The 13734-nt window shown below is 45.1% G+C and overlaps 2 protein-coding genes across 2 annotated transcripts in view; one reads left to right on the top strand and one right to left on the bottom strand.

The window, feature by feature from the left end:
* Positions 1 to 857: 857 nt before the first annotated feature.
* snx11 (sorting nexin 11) lies at positions 858 to 10593 on the top strand (the record flags this gene model as incomplete). Its single annotated transcript, XM_079756845.1, has 8 exons — positions 858 to 989; positions 2557 to 2611; positions 2930 to 3016; positions 4884 to 4984; positions 5318 to 5413; positions 6787 to 7014; positions 9003 to 9828; positions 10189 to 10593. The coding sequence occupies exons 2-8, from the start codon at positions 2588 to 2590 to the stop codon at positions 10591 to 10593; spliced, it is 1767 nt and encodes a 588-aa protein (XP_079612971.1). The 5' UTR covers positions 858 to 989; positions 2557 to 2587.
* Positions 10594 to 12449: 1856 nt separating this feature from the next.
* Positions 12450 to 13734, bottom strand: part of skap1 (src kinase associated phosphoprotein 1) — a 36743-nt gene continuing 35458 nt past the window's right edge. The window contains exons 12-13 of the mRNA XM_079756705.1: positions 13006 to 13108; positions 12450 to 12649 (exon numbers count right to left, since the gene is read on the bottom strand). Of these exons, the coding sequence (XP_079612831.1) occupies positions 13016 to 13108 (93 nt within the window). The 3' untranslated portion in view covers positions 12450 to 12649; positions 13006 to 13015. The remainder of the gene's footprint in view (positions 12650 to 13005; positions 13109 to 13734) is intronic.

Below are 13734 nucleotides of genomic sequence, written 5' to 3'. Positions count from 1 at the left end.
CGTCTGGTATAATCTCACACGAGAAAAAAAACACACACACCAGCCCCCTTGAGTTGATCTGTGCGCCGATTCTCACAACATAAACTGGACGGATTGCCTGATGGAGCCCAGAGAGCAACAGGGCTGGAGAAACAGACACTATATAGATCTGTCACAGCGATATAAGTGAAAGGTGAAATAGAGAAGCTGAATGGAATTGGGTTATTCTTTTTTTGGCTGGGGTTTTACTGTGTTAAAAAATAAAATCAGTCCATGGGGTAGGCCTACAACAAAGGCCTTTATCACAGGGCTGGCTCTGTATCCCCTTACTTGTGGAGAGTTTTGAACTCGTGTACAGTGTGGACAGCCATTGTGGCATTTAGTTTTCCTTTAAGGGATTATCAAAGTGTATAAGTCATACCTATTTTTTTTTTACTTTCTAAGACAATTGTCTTAGAAAGTAAAAAATAATTTATTTACGAAGGCAATATACTGGTATCTGCATCTACCGGTATATTGCCTTTGTAAATTAATGATTAGATGGGCTTTTCTTGATACATGGATAACATATCTGGGAAAAATTGTTTACATGGAAGGCTAACAACAACGCATCAAGTCAAGTTGATACTAATTCAGCTGTTCTCCCCATCTACACACATGCAATGTATTGGGCGTGTGTGGTGAACTCTATAACACTCGATTTAACATTGATGGATGTTTCTTAAACATGGAGGGAGAAGTTCACCATGGAGGAAGATGTTCACAGTGCTGTAGCAATAGGTCTATGTGCTGTAGGCCCTGGGTTTCCATGCGCACGCGCACTACAATCCGGAAGTGGCCGCCTCGTTTGAACGACGTCATGTCGTTCTGGACCTGACTTGCAAAAAGGAAACAGAGGAGCCTCTCTGCTGGGCACAACATAACACGCCGCCGGGTTTCAGGACTAGTTTTCTGGCTGCAGGGACAATGGCAGGCGAGACACTCCCGATGCGACAGCGTTTTGTGTGAAAGTAAGTCAGTTTGGTCAGGTTTGTGCTTTAAAGTTACTAACTCAAGCCCAAAAAAAATCGTGTTCTTATCTGTCATGAGTCGAGGGAGAGCGTTTAGTTCCATGACATTTCGTCGTTGAATACTTTAAAATATGTTTTTAAATTGGGAAGACGGTTGTGCATCTCATTCCAATGAAGTTGTTTGTGTTGCTTGGCTGACGCCAGTAGTTTGATGAGGAGGTCTCCGGATGTACATTGAGATCCAGTGCTGTTTACAGGGAGATTGGTGTCCACATCATTTAACATCGGATTACCTCGCTGAAAATGAAAAGCTAGGTAGCAGCAGAATGGTCCGACTCCAAATACACACCCAAAACATGTTATAATGTGATCATGGCCTGTCGATGCTATCCGGTTGAGCGACCTATTCATATTATATCAAGGAAACACTTGGTAGGCAGTTTAATAACATTTAATTTAGTGGAAGGATGTGGTTTTTATTGAACAATATGCATTTTTTGTATACATATACATCAACACCGCATGTATATCTGTATGTTCTGCTTACTTTATAGATTTAACTTGGATCGATTTTTCAAGAAATTAATTCATTTAGATTTTAGTGGAAAAGTGTTGGTGGACAATATTTAACATCGAAATAAAACAATTCCCTCTAAGTTTAAATGATGATTCAGGGTGACAAATTTAATTATTAATACATCGTTTTAAACCTCAACACAACAGCAAGTCGATCTAGTTACCCATATATCTGTGGAGTCAACAGTGCAACATTACTGGAGGTTTTACGATCAGTACATACTGGGGAGTTCTCAACTGGAAACTTTATGTCTGAGCAAAAAATGCCGTGACATTTAATGTTGCCAGGATACCCAACACTGCATTCTCACACCTGACATGTTGGTTCAGGTGTTAAAAGCTTGAGGGAAGTGCAACTGGACATAGCGATTGTCTGAGAACAATGTCTATAGTTCCTGACTCGAAGGGCACTAGCTGGTTAGAAAGGCAATCACTCTGGATTTGGAAACTTTCGACAGAAACAAATAAAACTTAGAATATGATGGTTGAGGGAGGGGAGCTGCATTCCAAAGCAGGGGAACACCAAGTACCCTACTAGGATGGGACAGAGACATGAACATAACAATCAGCCTATGATGTAACATTCAGAATGCTGACCAGCGATAGGGGATAAGGGGAAGTTATGTGTGCTTATATGTATGATTTCAGCTGTGTTGGTAAACTAAGCCAACTGTCATAGTAACAATATAATATATTTTTGTGTTGTATTCAATGTAGAGGAGACAGTTCTTCGATACTATAGAAAAGACCTGCGTGAAATGTCATCTGGGGTAGGACAATGTAGGATATAGGATTTCTCTTTTGATGAGTAGGATAAATCATAAAAGGCCAATATGTTATCTTGGCTGGCTTTTAGTGAATAATGTCTTGACTACTAATGTTGTTACAACTAATGTTGTTTTGTCTCCCCAGAGTTGTGGATGATATGTATTCCATTTTTTGAATTGTTTTTTTTTTATACATACCAATTTTCTTTTCTTTGACTTTGTAGATGTTTCCTGCGCGATGCAGTCTCTGGTACGATGATCGAGAATCAAGAAGACGATGTAAGTAACCTGTGCTCACTCACTTATACATGCATGTATTCATATCTCGACATGACGTCCGCCACATTTCTCCATACTCCCGAGTTCGTTGGTCACCTGACACTTTAAACAAACATAAACAATCCGAAGCAAAACTATACCGCAAAACAAAGTTTCAGTGATATTCCCCCCCTGCCCCCCAGGGTCCCAAAACAACAACAATCAATGAGGACATTCCCAAGGATGACCTCATAAAGAATTTCAAAAAAACCTATCTCTGTTGTGTTGTTGGATGCAACACATGACCTATTTTCTATTTTCTACCCTCCTCCCTTCCAGGAATTCATTGCGGTGAGGGTCCAAGACCCCCGGGTTCAGAATGAAGGCTCCTGGAACTCTCACGTGGATTACAAGATCTTCCTCCATGTGAGTACAGTATTGGCTTCACGTGCACCCTGATGAGCGTGACTGGCGTGAGTGTGGGGAACCCAAGGAGTAGAGGAACAGAGTTTTTGTGTAGAAAGAGGAGGTCTGTTTCCTGTTAGGCTGTTCGCAGTTGGTAGGTGGCTATCGTTGTCAGCAGAAGAGCTTCTTGGTCCAGACATCCGTGACACAGGGCTTGTTCCTCTCTGAGTCACCTAATGGTTTGCTGAGATCCATTAAGCTCAGCCTCATCTCTGGTCATGTTTTCGCTGTCCGTGGGCCAAGGGATGGAAGGCGCATATCATTGGTTTACTATTAAGTCATTTCGTGACACTGAGGTTAAGAAAAAGGCCTATAGACAAGGATGCCTATAGGCTGTGGTTCCGCGTGCCTTCGTATTGCAGAAGCCTCGATTAGTGTCGTGGCAGGTCATGTGACCCAGGGTCGGCTGTTCCTGCTGGCAGTGACAGCAGCTTGAGCCGTTGGGTTGTCTATGTTAGGCCTTGGCCCCCCAGTTACTGATGACGGCAATCTAAAAACACAATAACCTGAGAGCTGCATGGGTTCTTCCCGAGCTACTACACCTCACTGTCAGAAGTGACGTTAGAAAGAAAGTTAAGGTAAGAGTAGAACATTTTCCACTTCTTAGGACAGCTTGCATTCAAACGTATATATTAGTGAGACACCACTGCAGGAATGGCGACTTGTTTACTTCCGGTTCTTTTCCGGATTCGTGTTTAATACATCCATGGTTGGAACCTAGAACCTTTCGGCAAGGAGTCAAACACACTAAACACAGCCTCAGTACACTGCAGGTGTGAAATCCTGGCATGACAGGACTAAGCACAATAGAGCAGTGATACCAGAGATACCAGTAGATGACCTCTCTTGTGGGGAATGCCAGGCCTGCAGTCTGTTCCCATCCGAGTCACTACCGATGGATTATCACGCAGAATTCCGTAACAATCATTTATTCAGTGTCTCTCTTCAACACAACTTCTGGTGACTTGGCTGGAGGGAGGGCTATCAGCAAGGACCCTCTATCTCTTATCTGGTTCCAATAAGTGCAGAAGATTACCATTGTCCACTGTTACGTTGGTTTCTTACACATTTAACTCCAACTCCCCCATAAAGTATACCTTTTTTTCATATTTTATATCTGTATGACTTTATGTAGAAGAGAGACAGGGAGATGGGTTGAGGAAGTGAGAGGGAATTGGCATGTAGCAGATGGTCGCAGGTGTTTCGATTTATCTTTAATTAGAAGACACATTTTAAGCACATATAAGGCCAGGCTGTTGGTATGGCCATTCGAAATTCGAAGATGCACCTTATTTCTTTCAGCGGTGATGGTTTATAGTCACATGAAGGTTTAACACTGTTGTTGCAGCGACTGAAATGTTCACCTCATGTGGAATGGAACTTGTTCATCTGCTTTTAGAATGAGAATCCCTTCCCAACCATTTTAGAAATGATCATTGGAACTCTGCCCTAGAGGAAGCTCTGATGTGCAGACATTTTCCTCAAGATAAAAGTTCATATTCTGCCACAAATGTAAAACACAGGTTCAGCAAACATTCTCCTGGGGTATGAGTCACTGTAGGTTTGTCTCTATGTGGGAAAATAGTACTGATAGCCTTGCTCAATGTTTTCCTGCATGCCCTGTATCAGCTGGCACCAGAGCTCGCCTTGAATGCCTCGAGGTTTTACAGTCGGTAATAAAAAGGCAATATCTTTTTTTAACGTTAAGTTTTGTTCACTGTGTGAAATATCCATCCAACTATTGAACTCTTTCCTTATAGGTGTATATTATAACTATCATCATTGGTGGTTTATCTTTTGTGAAACGGTTTTATTTTGTTCCTTTCAGACCAACAGCAAATCCTTCACCGCCAAGACCTCATGTGTGCGACGGCGCTACAGCGAGTTTGTGTGGCTCAAGAAGAAGCTGCAGAAGAACTCTGGTCTCGTGTAAGTTACTTAAACACACATATGTGTGTGTGTTTATATTTATTTCTAATCAAGCAAGCATTGGAGGAGGATGTTTGTCATTTGCAACACAGCAGAGATAAAATCAACGTCTCACAGGAAAATCATTAACTGAACTCGCTCCACAATTGTTATCTTTGTTTCTGTCAGTGTCTCCCTGGCTTCCTGTCTGAAGTAGAGTAATGCAGTTCGGGTCTGACCCCCACACTCCCACCTCATGTCATATGATGCAGAAGAGGTCATTAGGCTAGGCGAGTTAGGGGGGAGCTATTGGAGGGCTGAATGGTCTTATGTTTTGTTTGTGTTCCTGTCTAGGCCCGTCCCAGGCCTGCCCAACAAGTCCTTCTTCTCCTTCAGCAATGAGGACTTCCTGGAAAGGAGGAGGACGGGCCTCCAGAGCTTCTTGGACCAGTCAGTCTGCCTCTTATTCACAGATAAACAAGCAATGGAATATTCATTTGTAATCGTTATGTCTCAATAATCACTATGACACGAAGTGAAGGATATCTACACTTACTTTGGGTTGGAAAATACTTTCATGAGTATGTGTTTGGATCCAGAAAGGTTCCTGTTTCGATCCCCAACGTCCGCAGCCTAGGCATCCTTGAGCAAGATGCCTAAAGCACACAGGCGAAGCTCATGAATGACATGCATGTCACAAACAGTCTTGTGATTTAACACACAAGCGTGTGTTGAATCAGTGATTCTCAAATGCGAGTGCATTTTGAGGTGCTAGCACATGCCAAAACGTAATATTTAGAAGCCCATGAATTAACTAATGTATCATTTCATGTTTCAATTAGGGATGCACCGATATGAAAATTTTGGCCGATACCGATATCCGATATTAATTTTGCTGTTATGGCCGATAACCAATATTTACCGATATCGATATATGTTTTTTAAAAAAAGTTTCTGAGATGATACAATTTTGTACGGACTGAAAATCCTGCAAACTGAATTTTTAAATCCCTTCCTTTATTTTCAGAACGTATTTAACTTCCAAATGACAAGGTTACAGGGCTACCATAAAACATAAGTAACCAACCTTTACCAACCAACCTATACTCTGGTTGGTCTGATTACAGTTTAATTCATTTTTCACAATTTACCAGCTCTCATTTTAAAGAATAATCACTGCGCCATTCGTTTTAATGGGAATCACGCCGGTCTATACTTTCAACATAAAGCGTACATATTTATAATTCAAAATTTGTCCCAGCCTTTATACCACAGATACTATAGGGTCTATAGCATATAACCACATTTTCTGATTACAATTTAAGCTGACAACATCGCTAATTAACACCGCAACTGCAAATTAACCACACAGAGATAACTATGGCAACCGGTAAAACAAATTTTCTTTTTGCGATCATTCTGCGGGCGCATCCGCCGTGTTGGTAAACAAATAATCCCCCTATACACATGGCCAAATCCCCCTCCCCCTCCTTCTCCCTCTCCAAACACACAAACAGAAACTAGAGGATATACATCGGTTGTGGTTATCGGCCCAATTTTACTCATCGGACCGATGCCGATTTGTTAAAAAATGACAAACATCAGCCGATGCAGATATTAATGCCGATATAGCGTGCATCCCTAGTTTCAATGTCTTACCATCTCACTGAGTTCAGCTCCAGTTGTTACAGATCTTTGTACGCTCCCGGTTTTTTTTCCTGCAATATTGGGAAACGAATGTGGTGACTTAATGACTCATGACACCCGTGAGTCTGACCAGTGAAGAACCACCCGACCTAATGACCATCATCCCGCCCCTGCAGAGTGCTCCACATGACAGTGTGCCTCTCGGACAGCCAGCTCCACCTCTTCATGCAGACCCAGCTGCCCGTGCGCCACATCGAGGACTGCGTCCAGGGCCACACCCCCTACACCGTGACGGACGCCATCCTCACCTACGCCTCGTCCAATCGGGGCTTCGCCCAGGCCCAGGAGGAGGACCTGCAGAAGGACCGGGGTTCCAGCGTGGTCTCCTACGAGTCCATGGAAAGGTCTGAACGAGCGGTTGTGTTTTAGCCCCAGCTAGGGGTGTTCAAAGTATGAGTTATGTATTGAATGATGTAGCTGTGGATATAGAGGGGGAGGGACACACAGACAGGAGGCTTGTTGAGAGGGATGTCAATTTTATGACATAAGCAATAGACAATACGCAATATGTAGTATTAGTATATGCTACACGTGAATAGGGCTGTCCCCGACTCTGAATTTTCTGAGTCGAATCAGATCTGCCTTTTCAGTCCAGAGATTTGACTATTCGGCGGCGGTGTAGGGCAGGTCTTTTGGAGGTTAAAAAAAAGAGTTTTCTTTCTATTAACACTCTGTTCTGGTAGGCTATAGGCCTTTTATATATGCTTGCGCGTTGCGCTCATTACGTTCTCACCGGAACAGTTTTCTGTCAATCAAACTAGTCAGAATTGTAGCCAACTTATTCCTGTCGGGTTTTAATAGGCTCCTGCCCATAATGCGGTCCGAAAATGAACACGGGGCTCATGTATAGGCTAGTGGATAATCCACTATATGAGCCCCGTGTTCACGATCTGATTGCATTTATTGAGCCCGAAAGAATACACAGCGCTGTGTCGCCACACTGACTGCGCTCCTAGAGAAAATGTAGCAATAATGTAAGGGAAGACAGCCGCTTCCCTCTGCGAGATTCTGTCTAGCAAACAAAGTTACAATGAATCACTCGCCACAGTGACCAAGACAGTGTCTAAATAAAGCTTCTCTTTATTATTATCATTAGAGCTATGATGTGAATATTAAGCCTGCGGTGGCATCTGTACGCGCAGTTTGCAATTTATTTTCAGCACCAACTGCCGCTGCAGGAGAATAATAAAAAGTCACAATAAATGTGTCGATTCATGCATATGGTCTGACACATCTACACTATAGGTTGGGTCTTTTACTGAGATCAAATAAAAACTCTTTGAAAATACACAAAACAATGCTCCTAACCTTCTCTCTCACTCTCCCTCCTTTCGGCACGGCACCAGCTGTCTCTTCGGAGTCAGTCATATTTATTGTATTGTTTGTTTAGATGTAGGCCTATTTATAAATGTTCTGAGACATGGTTATAGGCTATGGTAATATTTGCTATAGTAAAACCACCACCGTCCGTGCACCAACCGTTCTGGTTTCAATTTGTATCCATTTCAGCACACGTCGTGCCGCATCAGTCCTTCTAAAATATATAATTATAATTATTATCCATATAAATATTATTCCTGTGCATTTTAATGTTTTCTATTTTTAGTTTTATTGATGCACACCACTCACTGACGAAAAAAAATAAATAAATAAATAAACTGCGGGGTTTCCCGACTGATGATTCAAATCATCGACTTTCAGGGGACAGCCCTACCCGTGAACCTCCTGAGACGGCGCAATTTGATTGGTTCGCTATCTCGGGATATAGGGCAATATCCCACGATTGAGTCCTCAAACTCGGGATATTGCGTGACGGTTGTCACGCTAATAAAAACAAATAAACCGCTCATAGTAGTCGGACTACAGATGGAAATTAGCCCCTGGGCGACAATCTGGCACATTTACGTGTAGGCTACTGCTGTACATGTTTATTAACGTGCATTGTCCTGAAAATAAATAAATTAATAATAATAATAATAATAATAATTAAAACAAATAAATACAGGCAAAAAGTGTTATCTTGTTTATTTTGGGAGTGTTCATGTGTACTAAATACTAGAACAATTATTCACCTCAGGCTCCGTGAATAGTGGGGAATAGCTTATTCCCCACTATTCACTTTGCTTTCAGCGAATAATTGCTAATTATACAATATAGTAGTTATTGTTTTCCAGATGCGTGGTAAAGCAGTTGTATTTAAAAGCTTTCGACTGACAGTGAATTTGCTCCCGTTTAGATTGGTGGCGGCTGTGCCTTACCAGTGAGCTCCCTGATCTGACTAAATAAACCCTCTTTTCTCTCACTTCTCTCCCACTTCTCACTTCCCGTGCAGCCCGTCCCCGCATCTCCCCTCCCAGCAGCCCAACGGGGACCCTATGCAGGCCATCCTGGAGAACCCCGATGCGGCCGACGCCCAGCGGATGGTCTGCCACTCGGAGAGGTCGTCGCTGCAGGTCCTCCAGGAGGACCACCGCCTGGAGGCCGTCATCCAGCCGCATCCCCCGGCCGCCGCCTCCTTCTACGTGGGGAGCAGCCTCGACGAGGGGCCCTCCCTAGGGAGTCCCCCCGAGGCCACGCCCGCCGGCCGGATACAAGCGTCGGTGGAGGTGCACTCGCCCATGGGAGAGGCCGTCGCGCCTGACTTCAGGGAGGACATGGAGGAGGCTCTGGAGGACGGCTGTGGGGTAGCGGAGGAGTGTCTGGCTGAAACGCAGCCGGCAGAAGACGCGGGGCCCAGGGCTCCAAGTTTCCTTGTAGATAGTGTGTGTACAGACAGCCCGGTGGAGCGACAGGAGGAGAGGGAGGAGGAGGAGGTGGTGGAGCAGCAGGAGGAGGAGGTGGGGCAGCAGCAGGAGCAGGAGGGGGTGGAGCAGCAGCAGGAGGAGGAGATGAAGCAGGAGGTTGTGGTGGAGCAGCAGCAGGAGGAGGTGGAGGAGGTGGCGTTGTTGGAGCAGCAGCAGGAGGAGGTGGTGGTGGAGAAGCAGGAGGAGCATGGGAATGGTGACTCGGGAGAGGTGGTGGTGGACAAGGAGGAGGAGAAGGAGGGGGTGCATGTGAATGGGAATGGCGACTCGGGAGAGATGGTGGAGGAAGAGGAGGAGGAGGAGGAGAAGCAGCGTGTGAATGGGACTGATGACTCTGGAGACCAGGCTGAAGCGGTCTGCGGTGCCGGCGGTTACCTGGACCATGTTGTCTCAGAGCAGGAGGAAGATGATGATGATGATGATGATGATGATGATGATGAGGAGGAGAAAGAAACTAGGGTGAACTCTGAGCAGCAGGTCCTTAAACAAACCTCCCGGGCTGAGCGGGAACATGACCCCGAGCGCCTCTTGAGTTCTGAGGAGCCGGGTGTGGAAGCAGGCAGCGTTTCAGAGGAGCATCTCGGTCCTCCTGACGACCGCGCTGAAGAAGGCCCTCATCAGGACGAGGCGTGCGGAGGAGGAGAGAGCAGTACAGTGGATCTGGAGACGGAGACCAGCGGCCCAACGCTCCACGGTGTGAACCCCGTGTCCCAGTCTGAACGCCGTGCCGATGGCGCGATCCAGGAGGGACACGCTCCCCTAGACCGGAGCCCAGGTTCACAGGAAGAGGATTTAGAGATGTCCGGTACCGCCGAACCTCAAGAGGAGGACGCAGGTTCTCTGGTGTCTTTAGATGGGACCCACCCAACGGTCGACCCCGAGGACGCAATCCGGAACGTGAACGGCCACTTGGAAGAGTCCGCCGATGAAGTGGCGCCCTCTACGGGAGCGGAGGACTCGAGCGTTTGTGATTCACACAAGACCGCGCGCTCTGCGGACCATTTGATTTGGTCCGAGGCGGGCGATGCCCGACAGGCGCCGGACGGAGCTCTGGACCTCTGCCCGACCCCCGGGGCCCCCGAGGCGGGAGAGGCTCCAGAGCTCGACGCCACTGCGTGAGTGAGGCTGGACCGAGGGCCCAGCCCGGTGTGCCTGAGCCAGCAGATGGTGGAGGATCAGGGGTAGGTTACAGCGTCCCCGCCGTCTCTGGATCACGAGCCAGGGATGGGCCGGGCCATTAGCTTTAACAACTGGAACGCCATCCAGAGCCAGCCATTAGCCTAACTGCCCCGCTCAGGGACGACGTGGCGGGCACTGATTAGGGGCCGCCGCACACCTGCTGAGCCCCAGACAGCCAATGTGGACCGCCCTTTTATTTCTTTTCTTTTTTTAAAGGCAAATGTGTCCTTCCATAACAACGCGCACGCATACACACACATGGCCACACACGAGGGGATATATTCTAGCAAGTCGTTAAGTAAAATCATTATTCAGCGATTGAGTAATTGAGTTTGTAATTCAATTTATCTAAAGCATAGTCCGATGGAGCCTGCTAGAGTGTTGAGGATGGACTCATCGTGCATAGCAGTCATTTAGGTCCACCGTATGTTTCTAGGAGTATAGATGATCCCTCGTTATGTGTCTCTGTCCTCTTCAAAATGTTTGGTGAGTTTAAGTCTTCTTGAATCACGCCTGTAAAATGAGAGCTTTGTTCCGACAGCAGAGGGCGCTCATGTTTACAAAGGGTTTCAGGTTTCCGATTTAGATTTGCACAAGGAAAAGGGATTAATTTAAAATCGTTGTAATTAAAAGATTAGACATATATATTTTTTAAGTAAAAAACAAAACGACCCGTGATAGTTGAAACAAATGTTGCCTTAGGTGCGCTAAAAATGGGTCCTACTTGCTTTTTGAATATGGAAGTAGGTGATTTCAGTTTGTAGGGGGCCGCACACACAGCAGTTCATCAAACCGATATCGGCTCGCTAATGACCGTTAGGCGTTATGAGATAATATTTTACATTATATTACTTTACAATGCATATACGGAGAAGGACCACGAGTAGACCTCAGGTGACACACTGACGCGTGTATTCGCTGGCAGGTGCGTTGGACCACCGCGCAGGGACAGATCAGATGTCCACCTGCAACCTCACACATGTACCAATGGCATTATAATTATAATAGACTCCAAGAAGCGAGGGTGGTTTTCCAGATTCACTGCCTTGGTCAAGATGATCACTCAGACCAGCGCTTTAAACCTGGATGTGAAACGTGTCGTCATAAGAAGATTAAATCACTGCTGATATTTCATGCAGAGGACTAAATGAAAGCAAGGACCATCTAAATTGTATCCAAGCCAGCTGACACTGTCCAGTGTAGCCGGCGATGCAGCCAGTGTTGCCAGATTGGGCGGGGAATCTGGCCGAATCTGGCAACCCCGACACTGTCTGGCAGGACGGCCTCTAGTACATTTGGACCTCCTTTGCATTTCAGTCCTGCTGCTCACTACACCAGACCTTAGTCTAACACGATGTTTAACGGACGCAACTTTTTTTTAACGAAGTTAGCTTTCAGGTCCAAAGTTATAGTTTGTTTGTTTTAGTGGGTGCTTTATCTTCAACACATCAAACAGTGTTGGGCCCCTACTAGCTCTACTGTATAGCCTACATTTTATTGTCGCCTATGGTGTTTTATCAATGTGCGCTCGGAAAAATGTTCCCATGGGAACCGTGAGCTCGGCGGTTCTGCAAGGTGAATTGTGTATGCTTTACTTCCACCTAGTGGTTTTAAATGAAAGTTCAGTTACCACGGGTTATGTTCAACTAGAATGTGTAATTGCTTTTTATGAGACTGGTTGTGTTAAACATGTTAACAAATTTGGGGTACTGTTATTCATAGTATGTTTTCAGTTTAATACATTTGAGCAATTGTTGTGGACTTTACTGAACAGAGGAAATAAATTTACAATTAAGTTGAACACATTTCTGTATTTTGTTTTTTATGTCCACGACATTTATACAATTTCCACAACACACATAACGAACCAAAAGTAATGAAAAAGAAAACGTACAGGAAAAGTTAAATCATAGGAAAAAAATAAAAAACAATCCTATTGCTGATGGATTTCCCGCACGGTCCCTTCCTGGAATTCCCAGACGGATGTGCGGCGGTTCTGAGGACGAAAACAAGAACTCATTCAGAGGGGTCGGTGTGGGGAAATGAGCATTAATAATTCATCGTTCATTTACAGCCGCGGCCATCGGACCGGATCAGGGAATCATTTTCTTAAATAGCACGACTGTTGTTCGAAGCGCGCACAATATTTATTCTCGATCACTGTCGATTACGGCGCCGCCGAGCGCCCGTCTCCACTCCTCGCCGTTCTCCGCCGTTCGCACGCCGTAAAACGGCGGGGTCAACGACTTGGAAGATACTTCGATGGTGGCGTGGATGAGTACCAGGGGGCCGGTTTGTGCGTATTAGGGCCCCCGCTAATGGCCTTTAATGCTGATGACGAGAGTGTCGTACCTGTTGGCACTCAGAGGATGTAGGCCTGGTGCAGGAAGTCTTTTGGAACGATCCCCACTGCCCCATTCAGCTCGCCCACCCACCAGCCATGGATGTTGTACTCCTGGAGTGGAGGACACACACACACACACACACACACACACACACACACACACACACACACACACACACACACACACACACACACACACACACATAACTTTTGAGTGAATATCAGGAAGAAAGAGGACACTACATGGAAAAAAGGAATGCACAATAAAAACCATACCAGTTATAAACTGTTGATAAACATATCGTTTTGTCTTTTAAACGAATGTCCATTATTCCTGTGTCTTTGTGTTCCTCTTGGTAAATTTAATTCACAGAAGCTCTAAAGCTCAGGAGCTGAAACGGGTTGAAAAAGTAGCTGAGAAATAATTTATTCCCTGTGAAGATCAGTGTCCCAACTCACAACAAAAACCCATTGGAGCACAGATTATATTACGACCATCTTGAAGTATAAACATAAACGGTAGTTAGAAAAATGCTCTATGGTTATATAAATAATCGTACATGTTTACTTTAAAATAATGGTTCCCATTTTATAAACCTCACACGCTTTTTTTACTGAAAACTTTGTGATACAAATGAAAAATGTTTACAAACAAAGTAATGATTGATTGATGAAGCACATCCTTATAAAACAACATATTTATGGTGCAGTTATTGAGGACCCGTGGGCATTAAAGC

Source organism: Pollachius pollachius (assembly GCF_949987615.1).
Source record: "Pollachius pollachius genome assembly, chromosome: 19".
NCBI classification, from domain to species: Eukaryota; Metazoa; Chordata; class Actinopteri; order Gadiformes; family Gadidae; genus Pollachius; species Pollachius pollachius.
This window is presented reverse-complemented; position numbering and strand designations above follow the sequence as displayed.